This window comes from Artemia franciscana, chromosome 7, assembly GCF_032884065.1.
Source record: "Artemia franciscana chromosome 7, ASM3288406v1, whole genome shotgun sequence".
In the NCBI taxonomy this organism is placed as follows: domain Eukaryota; kingdom Metazoa; phylum Arthropoda; class Branchiopoda; order Anostraca; family Artemiidae; genus Artemia; species Artemia franciscana.
Window position 1 is genome coordinate 44,321,884 of NC_088869.1, and position 17,412 is coordinate 44,339,295.

Genomic DNA, 17,412 nt, shown 5'->3' on the forward strand with positions numbered 1-17,412 from the left:
ACCGGTCTTTTCCTTTTTTTTAAGAAGTGACGTGACGCTACCGCATAAGAACGAATCGGACGCACACGAACTACTATAACACAATTGAAAAAAACAGTTGGAGATGAGATATCAGTTCAAAAGAAATAGAAACGAGATTCGAAACACTAATCCCATCAAGATCTAAAGATTTTGATTTTATTTAATATTTTTAACAATAACCGACTTTTCAACTGGAATCACATGTCTGACATAAATCTGACGGCAAATTTTTTTTCGAGCATACGTGAGAAACGCTTATTCACTGCATAATTAACTTTCGAAAATATTTTCGAATAATGTTCGATTAAAGATGGACAAGGTATAATATCACTAGAACTTGTATCAGGAAAATTGGGCAGAATTTATCACTTTTCGCCACTCACTATTACTTTTCGGAAAAGTTTCACCGGAGTAACGAAAGGCCCGAAGATGGCTCTTATATTCGAGTCTCGTCTTTTGTTTTAGATCTAACACAGTACCCCGAGAAGGTCAACCACAAGTAGACCAGATTTTTAACCAGAATTTGGCCTTTTTCTTGACTCTTTTCAGCATATGATCACACTTCCAGATTGGTTTTTGGGTATTCCGCTTGACACGGATCAGTGGGACTGCCACATCTTCAGCTTGCTTTATACATGAGATGATTTCACGGTAATAGCGATTCAAATCAGTACGAGCATAGTCAATAGTGGGGTACGCGTTTGTGCAAAGAAGATGGAAAGGGACACGCACGGTGGACAGTAGAGTTCCAAGTGTAGCAAGGTAAAGAGGCATGTTTGCACTAGACCAATCACGTTTTTCGAACCATTTATGCGACAGTGATGGTTACCTGAGTATATGTCAGAAGTAACCGTAATATCAAAATACTGAGGTAATTGATCATAATCTCTCATCTTCATCGACATGTCCTGCTGAATTTTATAATGAAGGAGAGATGATACAATTGTCCAAATTTGAAACAGAACCACTACATTGTATATATGTAAAACTGAGGTCTTTTGTTTGGACCTTAAATGCTGAGGGTAGACACTGAAAAAGAACTTCCTTACTTGTCGAGGAAACGGTAATATCACAGTTTAGGTCACCTATAAGCATCCATTTGTATCCCAAACACTAAGTACCAGATATGAGTGTCTTGAATTTGTTGCAGGCATTCGCATAACTGGAGAAGGAAGAAACAGATCTTCTATCATGGGGCAAGTAGGTGTTGATTAGGATCACGTCTGCAAGCCGGATTTCAAGATAGTGTTCAGAAGATTGGTAGCAGCTAGGAGACAAATAGCTAGGCAAAAATCGCTTAATTGTAAAGGCAAGACTGCGAGAAGGCCTGCCTCAGGTACGACGGGCATTCGTGCTAAAAGCAGCATGTTGAAAACTTCGCCTTAAAAAGTTTACACTGCAGCTTGGGAGGAGGTGTTCTTGTAAGAGAACAACATCATGATTTGCTAGTCTCTCATCAAGGCCTAACAATTTATCCTTTGTCCCATTATGTTGAAAGAGCACACTGAGACTTTATACTCATTCATGATTGCAAGTGAGAAGGTCGTGGAACTTTGGAATTAGCAAGAGCCTTTAGCCTGGAGCAACGAAAACTGTAAGCAACATGATCTCCACTACAATTTGCCCACTTGGGGGTGTTACTGCAAGGTGAGTCACTGGAGTTCATATGGGGGCTAGAGCACCGTGAGCATTTGTAGTTTTGATCGGGACAGTTTGCAGCATGGTGGTCAGGAGATTGACATTTCCTGCAGCTCCCAGGAATTCGCCAATATTCATACACTCGGAACAGTTCATAGATCTTCAATCCAGATTTAACGGCCGAGGAAAGAGAAAATTCGTCTTCGAACGTAATTTTCATACAATTTGAGCTCCCGATTCTCGGAGCGTCTCGAACACCCCGGCAAGCTTTGAGATGCGCAAAATCAAGATCTTGTGTAACGCCTTTTATTATACCAAAAAACTTTTTCTCCACCATTTTCGCTTCACAATCACGAAAAACCGAACGCGCAGATTTACAAAAGTCAGCAGCGGCACCGCTGTCTATCTTCACAATCAATTATCACCAGAGGCGCGCACAGTATCAATGCACTCGTGATCAGAAATACAGTCAATTCTTTCCTTCCGCAAGGATGCATGATCGAGATCACGCGGTACATTCGTGATAATAACAGTGACTTTGCTTATGACTGCCAGTGGCACTGCTCGGAAGGCTGGAGAAATTCAGATCGTAAGTTGACATTTTCTCATTGACTTACGAAAGAGTCTGTTGAATTCCGTTAAGCTTAGAAGTTATCCTGGAGTAAGCAACTGCTGGAATACCGGGAACTTCGGTTGGTGAACGGATAACAAAGACAGACATGTCCTCGGAAGCACTCTGATTTTGAAGAAGTTCTAACATGTCTTTCAAATGATTCAGAGCTGCGTTTGAACCCGTGCGCCTTGGAAAGGGCCTGGTCAATTTCGGCAGGGAATCTCACAGGATTTTCTTCGATTTGGCAATATCACTTGATACGAAAAATTCGACTGCTAATTTTAAGATCACTGCAGCTTCGACACCTTTTTCATTATTGTACTGCATAAATTTCAGAACCGGGGCATAAACAAAGCAGTCCGTATCCGAATCAGAGTCCACTGTCATGCAAAAAGTCCGTTAATCCAATTCCGAGTCAAAAACATAAGCCAGAGCAAAATACGTCTTAACAGCACGATAGCTGAATGGCAGTTCGCTAAATTTCAGAAACTTGAAATGCCAATAAGCGAGGGAAGCGTAGGCTCCTGCTATCTGTTCTCCGCAATTTAAGGGAGACACCACTCCCGGCAGGTACGACGACGCTTGCTACATAAACCCCCCCTCCTCTCTTCCACTCGCTTATTAGTAAAAATTCGCAAAAACAATTAATGAGTCTAAATAATTTGATAATTATTACCATAGGATTATCTCTCACTTAATGAAATGCTGAGTAACAATTTTAGTCAGGTCAGGAATTTTAATCCTTTGCCAGGTATAGCGAAATCTGACTGGCTTCGCAGGGATTAAAATTCACTGAAAAGCTTACTGGTTTGATAACTAATGATATCTAATTCTAGACAGATGTTTTCACATTGAACTTAGAATCAATACTGTAATGTTTTATCAGATCTATTTCTTCCTTTTGAAAGGTGTTGATACTTTTTTGAAATCGAATAAGCTCGTCTTATTAATGACTCAAATTTGTGGAATTTATTCCTAAAAGGAAAAATTGCCTCTCTTTTAAAGGGTCGGTCTTCATGCAGAAGTAACCAGCTATTGATTCTTTGCACAATTTTGTTTTTTTCTGTGTGCTGGTCTGATTACAATTAAAGGCCATAAAATTACCTCAAATTTGATGAGCTATATTAAACCAAAGATGAGCAGAAATAAATTCATGGAATAATTCAAACTTAAATGAACAGAAATTTTTATCATTGAATAAATGAGAAGTGAAACAAACTTAAATTACAGTGATTAATCAAGTTGAACATAAAATGGACAGAAATCAACACAAATAGGACTAAAGATAATGCCAAACAAACTTTCTAAAGGTCATAGTGTCGAGCACAAATAATTCTCCGGTCTTTAGAAAGTTTAGATTGTGTGTATTATCTACTCCTGTTTGTGATAATTTCTGCTAGTTTTATGCATGGTAAGTATCTAGAAAGCTTATGGTTAAATAAACTCCCTCATAACACTTGAATTTCAACTGGTCCTTGGCATGGTCTTCTGGGGCCTGTTCTTTTTCCAGTCTTTGTGGATAGCTCTATCCTTTCCATCAGAACATTTACCATAATGGGCAGCCAGATATCAATAACCTTTGTTGGGTTGTGATAGCTAGTATATTTGTGCTAGTATTTTTCTTTTCTTTTTTGTGTGGTCAGGAGCCAATCCTGCCTAGGTAACAAATTGGAGAGTTCTTGCAATTCTAGTAATAGTGATATCAATCAAAATTAGTTGTGAGATCTCAGCAAAATTTGGCAAGCAATGAGATTTAGTTTTTCTTTTCAAGGCTCCATTGCCAACATAACCTCCATTGGTTAGGGGGATTAGTGATAGCTATTTTCTCACCTCCAAGGCATCTTCCCAAATGGTCTTCTGAGTTTCAAATAAATCTAGTCAACAATATTGTATATATATATTTACTCTGTTAAAGAATAAGAAAAGATGGCAGTCTCCTAATTCCATTCATAAATACCTCTACCAGAGTGGGATGTTGGCTCTTAACCACATATGCTATTAAGTAAGAGTTAGGCTCCTATTTGTCTCTTTATTATGGTCCATACTTTATCTCACCACTTTGGGGGGAGGTTAAGGTATCAAATCGGCTTTAATTAGCCTTTATAACAGTCAGGCTGATGGATTATGTTCAATAAAACCTAGTAAACACCTGCAGTCATGGTTTGGGTTACCATGCTTGATTAAACGTCTAAGAGGAAAGCGCTACTTTTTTTTTCATCCATGTCCAACCTAATTCAGTAGACAGCGTTGCTTATGTTGTTGTGCGACTTTGACCTATGTGTAATTGTTGCTGTAATACTTCTTTAGGCTTTGGTACTTGATATGGAAAACATGTTTTCTGGTTTCCAGGCTCTATGAAGCCAAGCAGTCTACTACCTAAAGACATGCAAGTAGATATTTCGGATGACTTTTATGCCAAGTAGCAGACTGCGTCTACTCCAGAAAATTTACACTAACGTGGCACATGATATAACTGACATTTTAAACACAACATTGTCCATATTTTCTGGGGTAGGACGAACTTGGGTAAATCCAAAACAGGGTAACTCCAACACCCCTCTTATTTGGCTCAGTGATGACAAATGTCTTTGCTTCCGTATGTCATCTTCTTCCTTTAGCTTGGGTACTTGACAACGGTATTTAATTTTTCTGCCATTTTCAATTCCTCTTGTAATAAAGCAATTTCAAAATTTCGGGGAGGGCATTTTTGTTGGCCACGAGGTAGGTAGTAAATTTTAAGTGATGGTGCAGAAAAATAGAGAGATAAAAATATTCTAAATAGCTGATAAGGTGATGGGATAGTTTAAGTAATTACTGTTATTTATTAGTATTTTATTCTCAAACCAGTCAGGAGATACAAAAAATGTCGGATTTACCCCAGAAAAACCCCAATTTGGGGTAAATCCGACATGTCCGACTTACCCCATATGGGGTAAATTCCAACACGGGGGTTCGGGCTTACCCCGTGTATTCAAGTGGCTAGGTTTTGGAAATTCTAGCCTATATTTCAGTGTATTTGTCAACTATTTACGATGTTAACAATACATGCTATACATAATTTACATTATACTAATTGGTCAGACAAAGAAGCAGAGATTTCCCCGATTTGCCCGCTGTTACTCTTGGAGAAAATCTGGAAGTGCCCAACTATGTTGTACAGAGTATGACAAATTTGCTGAAGGTCATGGAAAAGTGGGGTATGGGTCTTAAATAGCGACGGGCTTAAAATTTGTGTAAATTTCTCTAAATTGTTGTAAATTTTACTATTTACAGAAAATAAACACAAAACAATAGATATTTATATCTTAAATTAAACCACCCCACACAGGTTAAAAAGGGCTCTCGTAATTTCTCTTGTCGATCGTACCCTAAACATTTGTCCTGATTCCTACATCACAGCAGAACTAGACTTTATTGGGGACATACTTTTTGGAAATAGGTACCCTCTTTTATTTATTAATAAAACAATTAACCGTAGACTGAAAAGACACTCCCGTAAAATCAACGATAATTTACTATCTGAGAAACTCGATAAGCCCTCAAACATAATTTACCTCCCATATATCCCAAAGATCACTAGGAATCTGAAAAAAATATGCACACAGAATAATCTGTATCTTTTAGTTACCAATAATTTGAAAATCACAAATCTCCTAAATTCTGGTGAAGATAAAACTCCAGTTACTCGCCAACGAGGTGTCTATCAAATACCATGTGGCTATGACAAATTCTATGCAGGGAGAACTCACCAGAATTTAGAGAAACGCCTACAACAGCATAAAAATGATATCACCAAAGCTCTAAATTCTAATATTGTTTCTGCCTCTTTTGACTCTTCTTTAAGCAGTCATGTGTTAGAAAATCCTAGCCACAAAATACTTCTTGAAGAATCTGCCCTTATTAGCAATGACCTAGGCATAAAGCAAGTAGTTCGAGAAGCAATTGAAATCAGACTTAAGATTAATAATAATATATCCTAAAATAGGCACTTGGGAGAATATTCACTAAATGCTCTATACCAATTTAATTAATAACAATCTTACAAAATATTATAAAAACCAATAGATATTAACACAGAACCTGTCACAAATAGACCTACGGGATCAGCAACCAAAAAAGCAAGATTAACATTAAAATGTGTATTTAAATCGTTCTCTTTAATTTCAATGAATTGCCTCGTTTCATCACAATTTATTTATCAGTCCTGATTGAACTTCACTGAGGTAAGGATGCTAGGACTGTTTTGAAAAAAAAAATTAGCTCTAATGATTTTATCCTGTTGTAAATTTCTTTTTCTTGTATATTAATGCCTTGCTGAGGACGGCCCATAGACATAGGGCCGAAATATTTATTCTAATTTGTTTCCCACTGTCTTGCGAAAAGAATTCCCTATTGTTCTTCTTGTTTTTGGTGTTTGGTATGATGCTTACCGAATAACAGCTCCTATACGAAGTGAAAAATATATAAACGATAGCAAAATTACTGCTCATTTCACAAAGAATCGGCGAAATGAAAAATGATAGTTTGGGTTTAAGAAAAGAAAGAAAATGTCGCTTAAGGAAACTGAGCGACTTGAAAACCCTGAGAGATGTGTATTAAGCAGATCCTTTGATCATTTTATGATTTTATAACCTCCTACAACAAACAGCAGAAGAGCTTGACATCTTAGACAAACCAGAATGTTGGTACAACTTGGATGAAGCTTCGTTTTCTTGCGATCCTGATAGCCTTAAAATCGCTGATGCAAAAGGATCACCAGCAAAGCGGTGAACTGGTGGCAATGGGTGTGATAACACACCTGTTCCCACGTGTATTAGTGCATCAGATGAGAAATTGCCTCTACTGGTAATATCCTCGGGGAAAAATAGTTGGAGTTCATGACTGCCGATCAAAGACTATCATGATGCATATTTTTTAGCTACTAAGAAAGGATGAAAAACAGCAGACCTCTTCTATATCTGGTTTAATGATGTTTTCCTGCATCAGGCGAAAGAAAATACACTTCTTATTCTTGACGGCCATGGCTCCCATTTATTTTTGGCACTTGTGGAACTTGCTTCAGAAAAGATTGTTACTATCCTCAAGTTGTCAGCCCATGCATCTCATGTCCTGGAGTCCCTTGTCAGGGTTATTTCCAAAGGGATGAAATCATCGTATGAGCATGAGCTCGTGAACTGGCAACGAGCATACCCAGACGACGTTTTACCAAAAGAAGGACTCATGAAAATTTATGTCAGTTCTGGGAGACTTACCATACCCCTTCACTGATTAAGAATAATTTTAACGACAGGAATTAATGATTCCGCTATTCCAGCACGTATCAACCGCAGCACGATTTACATTGCGAAGTTTGGTCCAGCCAAGTTAAAACAATATGTTAAGACAAAGACATCAGACATTCGGACTTTAACAAGAACGACAACTACAGTGAATGCCACAACTAATTCAATCTTGGTTAGTCCAAAAAAGATTCATGCACATGTGAAATTATTTGAAGAATTTCTTTTGGACTCAGGCCGGTGCCCTTCTCTTGATGCCTCAGCACTTAGGACATTCGGCAGGCATAGTGTGATTATTGATTATTTCGTATGTGATTATTTCGGCTTCCCGAGCAGTTGCTCGGGAAGCCGAAATAATCACATTTTTACAGGTTTTGAGAGGGCTTGAACAAATAGAAAAAGAGAAAAAAAAACTCGAAAACAAAAAAGAGAAAATAAAACGGAATTTGCTTAAGCCAAAAATGAAAAGGAAAAATAATCTTTCCAGTGAAGACTTTGATGTCTCACTGGGTTCCAAAATTGACCAGATGGACATCTGTTATATCGTTGGCAGTGAGAATGAAGAAGAATAAGAAGAAAAGAAGCTAAAAATACAGTTAAATGAGTGCTATACTTTAGCATACGATTACAAACGTGGTCGATAAGGCTCCAAAATCGGAAGGGTGCTTGATTCTACTGATGAAAATCTTGTTTGTATAAAATATCTTCACTGTCTGAGCCTAGCCTAACTGATCCCAAAAAGATGAAATTGACGAAGTTGAAGAAAACATCTTTGCCGGACTATTGGAGCTCTCTGGAGCTTGCCCCTTCACTTTATCATCATTCCAAATTCGGCACGTCATCATTATGTACAAGAAGCACACTAGTGCCTGCAAGGGATCAAAAGGTTGCTTTCTCGACTCTCTCTGATACTAATTGAAGTTACTTTTTTAAAATAAAAATCCCTTTTTTCAATAAAAGTAAAAAAAAAATAATTATTTTTTCACTGATACCTATTGAAACTATAATTTTCTCCTATTATTTGAAGTGTGGTGTTCCCTTTCCGTATTTACAATAAAAATTTGAAAAAAAGCCATTCTCAGATACTTTTTCTATGTAGAGGGTAAGAATGGCACTGTCTCAATTACCCCATGGTAAACAGAAAACCTGTGTTCTACTGTGGTACATGAAAACTATTAAAGATAGTTTTTGTTTTGCATAGTTTTTCTGTACATAGAAGTATCCTGTATCATGTCTTAGGGTGATATAATTTTTTATCTCTGCAAGTATAGGATTTACCTGGGGGTGTCAGATTTACCTGAGACTAGGGGGTAAGTCTGCCCTTCCTGAGATAGGTTACTTAGGTGTAGCAACTCACGGTAACAACAAAAGTTGCAAACTCTCTGGATTGGGAAGAATATTACTAGAATAACCAAGAGCAACGTCAAACAGTTTCGGGACCAAATTCAGCTGAACAAAACTCGATAAGGGGTCGGACTTACCCAAGTTCACCCTATTTTTTCATTATAAGTTCAAATGTTTTATGTTTCTGAATTAGTCTCCTGATGTATCCGGACTCTAAACTTAACAGATTGTTTGGACCCTATAGGGATCCACCATGTTGATTAGCACTGAAATCATTGTTATTGTTAATATGATGCACTAAAAAATTTGAGGAATTGTAAATGTCAGTGTTTTGCTACCCATGAAAAATAATCTAGTTCTAATTTTTAGAACTTGTAAGTAACAATAGGCTGTTTGGTCTTGGTCATATCTGAAATGAGCGGTTGACATCTTTTGCTAGTTGGTTAACCAATTTATTGCCTATGATGTGTTTGGGCTAAACAAAATTTGCTTCTATTTTCACTACAGACAGGGAAGTGCAAGTAAGAATAGGCTGTTACAGTATGGTTACCTTCTTGGTTAAATAGTTAGAAACCTCTGCAAATTACTTTACCTTTCGTTTTATCTAGGAAACCATCAAAACAGAATTCAAAGACAAACGAGGGGGTTTTAAGAAAAAAAAATCGTAGGTCAGATCACGGTAGTCTTCAGGGATGAGGGACTTTGCACTTCTAGTACTGGTGTCTATCTTTTAGCAGGGTCTGTCCATATTCTTTTGATTATAAAAAGCGACAGACAGTTTTATGGTACCAACTAGGGTCAATAAAATTGTATTGTAAGTTTTGAGCTTTTTCACGAGATTTGCCATTCAACAAGTTTCGATGGGTTAAATACTTCAGTTTTAATGTACACGTTGAAAGAAAGAATTCAGATCAAAAGTCTGGGTGGTTTAGACTTAAAGATAATATTCGACCCTTAGACCATGGAAACCTTTGTTGGTAATGGAATTGCTACTTTTCCTAGTTGGTGTACCTTTTACTGGCTCCTGATAAGCTTTTGTTCATTTATTAAATATCTATCATGCACTTAACACGATAAGATGGAGTAAAGGAAAAAGGAAAAAAAATGTCACATAAATAGGAAACAAATTAATGCATCAAATATGGGCATAAGAACAAAATACAATGATAGAAATAAACCATAGATATAAAATAAATTTAAATGTTAATGCACTAAATATGGTCATAAAAAAGATGTATAAAGATACTAAACGCTATTGAATGCTAACATGGTACCAATCATCCCGTGAAGAACTAGGTTTTCGCTTATGCTTGGTGATTAATTTAGGAATCACAAGATCAAGGTAAGTGATTTTAAATTTTCTAATTAATGGAGAATTCCGATGGCAAGTTGACTGCTGAAGTAATTATTTAGCAAACCAAAGAAAAAACAAACTAGACTTTCAAACGATCAGTTTTAGTAAATTACTACTAATAACTATTCACTGTAGCACCAGGCCACCTGAGGCCAGCACAACTACGCGTGCTCCTCTATCCATCCCAATTCATTCAAAGCCTTCCTATTTAAATCTTCCTACGAAATTCCGATTTCCTTAAATCTTTCCTTACAACATCCTCCCACCCCAATTAAGGACTACCTGCTTTTCGTTTGGTCCTGCATGGTTGGCTGGACAAGGTTGATCTTTGCCAATCTGTCATCCTTCTTCCACAAAATATGTTCTAGCCATCTCAACCTTTCTCTCATTATAGTGCTGGAAAGCGAACCATATTTTTCGTGCAACTAACTCTTAGAGACATGATCAGTCCGATGGGTACCCAAAACAACTATATGCAATATCTCCGGAAAAAATTTAGCAATCGTTTTCTGTCTTTTGGAGTGTCATTCTCGCTACCTGATTGATATTCTCGCTACTCAACATCAACTTTTCACCTTCACTTATTGCTTTAATTGTCTGACGACATCTATGAGCTAACAACAAACTGTCTATCGGGAATCGTAAGAAGGAATTTCTCTAACTCAGTTTCGTAAATGAGTTCAAGTTGCTTCAACCGCTATACGCCCTCTTGGTTGATATCAAAGGGGCCTTTGACAACATTTTTTATGCATCTGCACTGCTCGCTTTAATTCATGCCGGATTGCCCCTAGCTGTCATTCGAGTCCTTCGCTCCTGGTATTCTGGATTAAAGATCCGTATTTATCCGAGTTCGTCTTCATCTCAGTCCAAATTAATTCAAGTAGGTAGAGGAATTAGACTTAATCTTTCGTGCAACTAACTGTTAGAGACATGATCAGTCCGATGGTTACCCAAAACAACCCATATGCAATATCTCCGGAAAAATCTAGCAATCCTTTTCTGTCTTTTGGAGTGTCATCGCTTCATAACATGCTCCATCAATGTTATCAATGTAGCTTCCAATATTTTAATCTTGGTTCACAAACTTATCTTCCTATTCTTCAAACTTTTCAGCATTAAAAAAACACCCTGGGCCTTGGCTATCCCCCACTGTCCTTGCAAATAATACTGCCTAGATAAGTGAAGCTGTCCACTTGATTGATGTTCTCGCTACCCAACGTCAACTTTTTACCTTCACTTATTGCTTTAATTGTCTGATGACATCTATGAGCTAACAACAAACTGTCTATCGGGAATCGTAGGAAGGAATTTCTCTAACTCAGTTTCGTAAATGAGTTCAATTTGCTTGTCAGGAGCAGCAAAATCAGATTCATAAAAAAGACAGGAATGTCAGCTGCAGAGAAGGACGAGGGAGAGTTACAAGAAGAGTCTTCTTACAAGAAGAGTTTATTTGAGGATAAGGAAATTTGCCTCCAAGGGGTCCCTAGTGATTATGAATAAAAATGCACCACAATGGCATAGCGTCCATTTAACATTTTACATTTTCTGCACTTTCTGCATGTAACATTTTCTGCACGTAACATTTTTCATGCATCTGCACTACTCGCTTTAATCCATGCTGGATTGCCCCTAGCTGTCATTCGAGTCCTTCGCTCTTGGTATTCTGGATTAAAGATCCGTATTTGTCCGAGTTCGTCTTCATCTCAGTCTAAATTAATTCAAGTGGGTAGAGGAATTAGACAAGGAGGAATTATTTCTCCTTATATATTCAATTCATGTTTAGCTACTGCCCTTAATTCTCTTTCCTGCTCTTTTGTTTCATTATCTCGAAATCTGTCTTACATTGCATATGCTGATGACATTATCCTTCTAAGCCGGTCCAAGTCTAGTTTTATTTCTAATTTTAATACTTTAACTAATTGTTTAAAAGGTTTGGGCCGTCTATCAGTTTTGAAAAATGTCATTTTTTTGTAAATTGTTCAGAGGATAATGTCAGGGTGACTCTCGATTGCGGCAATGGTGTTATTTTCCAGTCGTCGCCAATAGTCACTTATTTGGGATTATCTTATGGGATTATACTTATGGGGTTATGGGGTATATACTTATGGGATTATTATGGGATATATTTCTGAAGAATATGATTGGATTGTTTATAGCCTTAGCCTCAATGTTTTTTATACAGTGGGCCATTCACGACCGTCCATGGTATAGCTAGCTATCGACTTTGGGCTAAGGCGTACACACAACAGTTTTTCGTTTACACTTTCTTCTAATATATATATATATATATATATATATATATATATATATATATATATATATATATATATATATATATGTATATATATATATATATATATATATATATATATATATATATATATATATATATATATATATATATATATATATATATATATATATATATATCGTACATAATGCTAGTTAGGTTGTATAATATGATATTGTAAGTTTTAATCCTTAACAATGCCGACGATTGAAAAGGCAAGCTTCAGCTGCCTAGAAAGTCAATATTTATTTTTCATAAATCCTTTTTACACCATAGTTATCTTTGGTGATTAGGTGCTGGTACAAAAAGATAAGTTCAACTGGCTGCTATTCAACTGACAGACAAATATCTGTTCAATGAGGCTTTCATTGCGGCAACGCAAAATGTTTCCAAGCCGACGGAGCTTGATGACGCTTGAGATTTTGTCGATGCTAAAACAATGTTGGCCGATATTGTCCAAAGTTTAATTTGAGTCTTGAAGCATAAAATTGTACATAGGCAACGGTGGTTGAAAATCTCTAGACTACGTCCGTGAGTTGCTTTGACGGGCCACGATTCAAAACCATAGAGTAGTACTGCCTTCACTGTCGACTTTTACATGCTTATCTTCGTCCGCAAACCAATTTCTCGACGGACCTAGATATGTTTGGGAAGCTAACTGAAAACTGCTTGATCTTTAGATATTATTCTGTTGACATCTTGATCACATCCTCCCTTCGAATCCACCTCGGATCCTAGATAAACAGAACTGTCAATCTTTTCAAGTGGGAAACCATTCAGGGTTAGTTGGTAATCTGTAGTGATGTTCATATCAAGAACTTTTGTTTTCTTCTTGTTTATTCGTGAGTCGAGGTAAGCTGAGAAATGTGTGACTTCGTCAACCATTTGCTGGCCGGAGTATTGGCTCGACGCAAGAAAGATTGCGTCTTCTGCTTATTCAAGGTCTGTCAAGTTGACATTTCTACCAACTATTATTCCTTCAATCTCCGTACGGTATAGTCGAGGGTTTAATCGATAAATATTTAAAGAGGACCAGTGAGAGTATGCAGCCTTGTATATTCAAGTAACTGATAGTGAAGAAACAAACCAAGACAAGGGATCAAATACTCATGTCAATTTTAAATATCTTGTTTATGTTCAGCATATTTAAGGGTACATTAGATATATAGCCTACATTTAGCGTTCGACTGGCTGCGACGTTGATGTAATATTTTTTCACGTCTGACAAAAGCGTTGCTCCGGCAACACTTTTGTTGACGAAGCCCACAAATGGCTGCTGCAACACTTCAGGCCACCTAGGCCATGTAGATATAGTTTTTTCTGCTTCTCTCTGAACTCTGAAGGAAGTTTTGCCATGATGGCGCTCGAAGTTAAAAGGCCTTCTAAATCCCAATCGTAAACATTTCCGTTAGAAAATAGTATCAATAGGTTGTAACGTAGTGTCACAACTTTTAAAATTGGTCACAGTAAAATTGGGTATTTTACGCGTTCTACCATAATTTTATGGACCCCCCTAAAATTGGTATTTTAACTATTTTACCGGTGTCTTTTATATTTTGTTGACATATTTTACGAGGGCTTACAATTTTCACATAAAAAAAAGTGGAAAGAGGTTGGCAGTAACAAGTTTGAATATGATTTAATTTTTTGTATAGGTCTAATTAAATATCTTGTTATTAGAACGATAAAGTGTATTATAGTACAAGTAATTATAATTTTAAATGGTGAAACATTATCTGAAATAAATTATATTAGTTCTGTGAGCTATTGAAGACAGATAGGGCTACAAGCAGGATTGTCATATTACAAACAAAGAAAAATAATAAATCAAATAACCGAGGGTAATGTCTGCCAGTGGACAGAAAAGAAGCAAAATGACGAGGCAGATATTTCGTCAGGGACTTCTGCCCAGCAGTTTTCAGTGCTAAAAAAAGGAAAGAATACTAGCCTTTTGAAATAACTCTTAACAGAGCAGAAGAAAGACTGAATCAAACAAACCAAGCCAGAATAAATGAAAGCCATTAACCAATTAGATTTGGCAAGAATTCTCTGATTAGGGATTGAGATCTTAATTCAAAGTGAACAATAAAATGTTCTTTGAATCCTTTAATTTTAAGTTACTGTAAATTTGGTTGATAAGAATATAAACACAACGACTGGCAAAGTGGTTGGCACGCTGGTTTGGGAATCCTTTGTCCGAGGGGCACGGGTTTGATCCTACCATTTTTAACCCCAAGAAAATCAGATCATCAAAAATCTCATTAAAGCCTAAAAGCACTGCTTAAAAAGAAATGCTCAACTGGTCTTGTAGCTACAGGGCAAATCTAAAACAACAATTTTACCCTATATTTCCTAGGGATTACCACATTTTACCTTATTTTACTAGTTTTACCTTATTTACCAATTTTACTGACGGAGTTTTTATTTTAAGGTAATTTTACAACATTATTGTAAAGTAATGGTATTTTCTTCCCTTTTTTGCCTAAAAGATTCTCAAAGGGTATCTGACATGAGAATAGAGTTTAACTAGAGGAAATATTACGTCTACGAATTTTGTTACTTTTTAGCTTGAGGGAAGATCAACTGAGTTCTTGACTTACGATGAAGAAAAGGAGATTTTAATGTTTTATGAACAAAAACTCTTTGAACTGTGCAAGATTTTCAAACCTGCTATGCCACCATCAGTTGTTGGCACTGGATTTCATTACTTTAAAAGATTCTATCTCAAGAACTCTGTAATGGACTACCATCCAAGAGATATTTTGTAAGTATTGTCTTCATGGATGTTTATTGTAATTATTCCATTGAAAGGACCTCTTTAGTTACAAATTAACCAATGCCTATTTTGTATAGGCCTATCATTAACGCTGGCTTTCATTTTCACCTTAAATGCAAATTGGCTAAGTATTTTTTTTTGTGGTCAACTTTGTTAGAATCAAATAGAAAAAAAAACTGGTTTTCCTTACGAAATTAAATAGTAAGATTTAAGCTTAAACTGAACGTAAATTATCCTGCATATTTGGATGGGGCTGCTCTCCCCTCAGTCTCCCACTCTTTAGGTTAAATTTTAACATTTGCTTTTTTACTTCAGTTTTACTTTTGATTCCGTTGCTTTTTTTTATTTAGAAACCAACTTTTTTTTGTAAAAAACAACTGTTATATGTTAAAACTATCATTTAGTCAATGGAAGGTGAACTACCACCCAAACTGTAACTTTGCACCAGAATTGCGATTTTATATGTGATAGATGTCGACATCAACTTGATAGTAATCTTTCTGGGCCACCTGAAACAACCACTAATAACCTAACAGGTTCCTCCCTATTGTTGTTCAAAGTATTCAAGCTTTTTTATATGAAGTAATAATCGCTGCAATAGCTATCTATTCCTCTTATTTCTCGACTTGACACAAAGGAATTGAAAACTTAAATAATCATTTTTTTCCCTCATCAAAGTATTCAGTTAATTCTTTTTTCTTTTTTTTTCAAATCTCCTATGCATCCTTTTAAGTACGATTGCTTTGTCTAGCCATTTTCGAAAAACCTAGAAACACAGTTTCCTTTTGAAAAAAAAGGCTGGAAGCTCAATCTTAACAGCAGCAGTAGTATAGTAATATTTGTAGAAATATACTAGTCACAAGTAATCACAGTCACATGCAGTAGCAGGCACAAGTAATTAGAGTCACAGTTGCAAGTAGTTGCAGTTACAGTTGCAAGTATTCGCTATCACAAGAAATCGCAATCATAGTCAAAGTTTGCTACAGATAGTGTTTCAATCGGGTTCAACATCTCTCTCAATATTTCATGAAATTTTTGACCTAACTGTTCCTTTGCTACTACAGATAGATCATTTTGGATATGCTGGATGCAAATAGCGTCTTTTGATTTAGTTCGCTATCCCCATTAACATTCTTAGAAGTTTGAACTAAATACCCTCAGCCATATTAGAGATATTTTAGATACACGTTTTTGGCAAACTCTATGTACATTTTACCTTTTGATTTGTTCTAACAGCCCTGTCACTTTTTTTGGAAGTTTCAACTTAATGCCCACAGCCATTCCTGCTCTTCTGGACAAACGCCCTTCACCTGGATGCATACATTTTCTTTTGATTTCGTTTAACACCTCCCCTCAAGAGTCCCTGGAGTTTTCAATTTAGTACCCTTGGCTGTCCCTTAGATATTGCTGAATCGCCCTTTTGAAAACCTGTCTGTACATAGTGTCTTTTGATTTAGTTCAACATTCCCCCAGCACTTCCTTAGAGTTTTGACTAAATTCCCTCAATCATTCCTGATTGATTGCTGAGGCACCATTTTGACAGCCAGGATGTACATAGTGTCCTTTGATTTAGTTCTTAGACACAAAAAGATCTGTTATTTATGCTTATTTTAAACGTACGCTCTACCTACCGAGCCACCGAGGCTTTATGCTAATCCTAAACATGTAAAATGCATTACTTTTAAATTTACCATGAAAGTTATTAGCCTCGAAAATTTCGCATAATCTTTGAATAAGGCATTGAGCATAACTTCATACGGCGAAATTCAACATGTCTTTGTGTCTAAGCAGATGTTTCTAGCTGCACTTTGTATGATACTGAATTTTGCATTTTTTCCGAGAGAGATTGTCACTGAAGCGTTTATTTTTTCTGGGTTGATGGTTTCGAACCAGCTGTCATAGGCTTTTGGGAATGGGTTCACTCAAGCGCAAATTTTAAGTGCCTTTTGTGATCAAACTAAAGATGACGCTACCATATTTGACAGTACCATTACCACTTTTATGGTGATTCAAGTCAGAAAATTTAAAAAGATTTGATGCAGTTTTTCATATACACTTGGGAGATCTATAGGTTGCATACATACTACATCTGCTTCA

At 36.5% G+C, this 17,412-nt stretch overlaps 1 protein-coding gene across 1 annotated transcript in view; it reads left to right on the forward strand.

The window, feature by feature from the left end:
• The window catches only part of LOC136029350 (cyclin-H-like), a 29,951-nt gene that overhangs the window by 10,676 nt on the left and 1,863 nt on the right, over positions 1 to 17,412 (forward strand). The window contains exon 2 of the mRNA XM_065707652.1: positions 15,107 to 15,303. Coding sequence (XP_065563724.1) covers positions 15,107 to 15,303 — 197 coding nt within the window. The remainder of the gene's footprint in view (positions 1 to 15,106; positions 15,304 to 17,412) is intronic.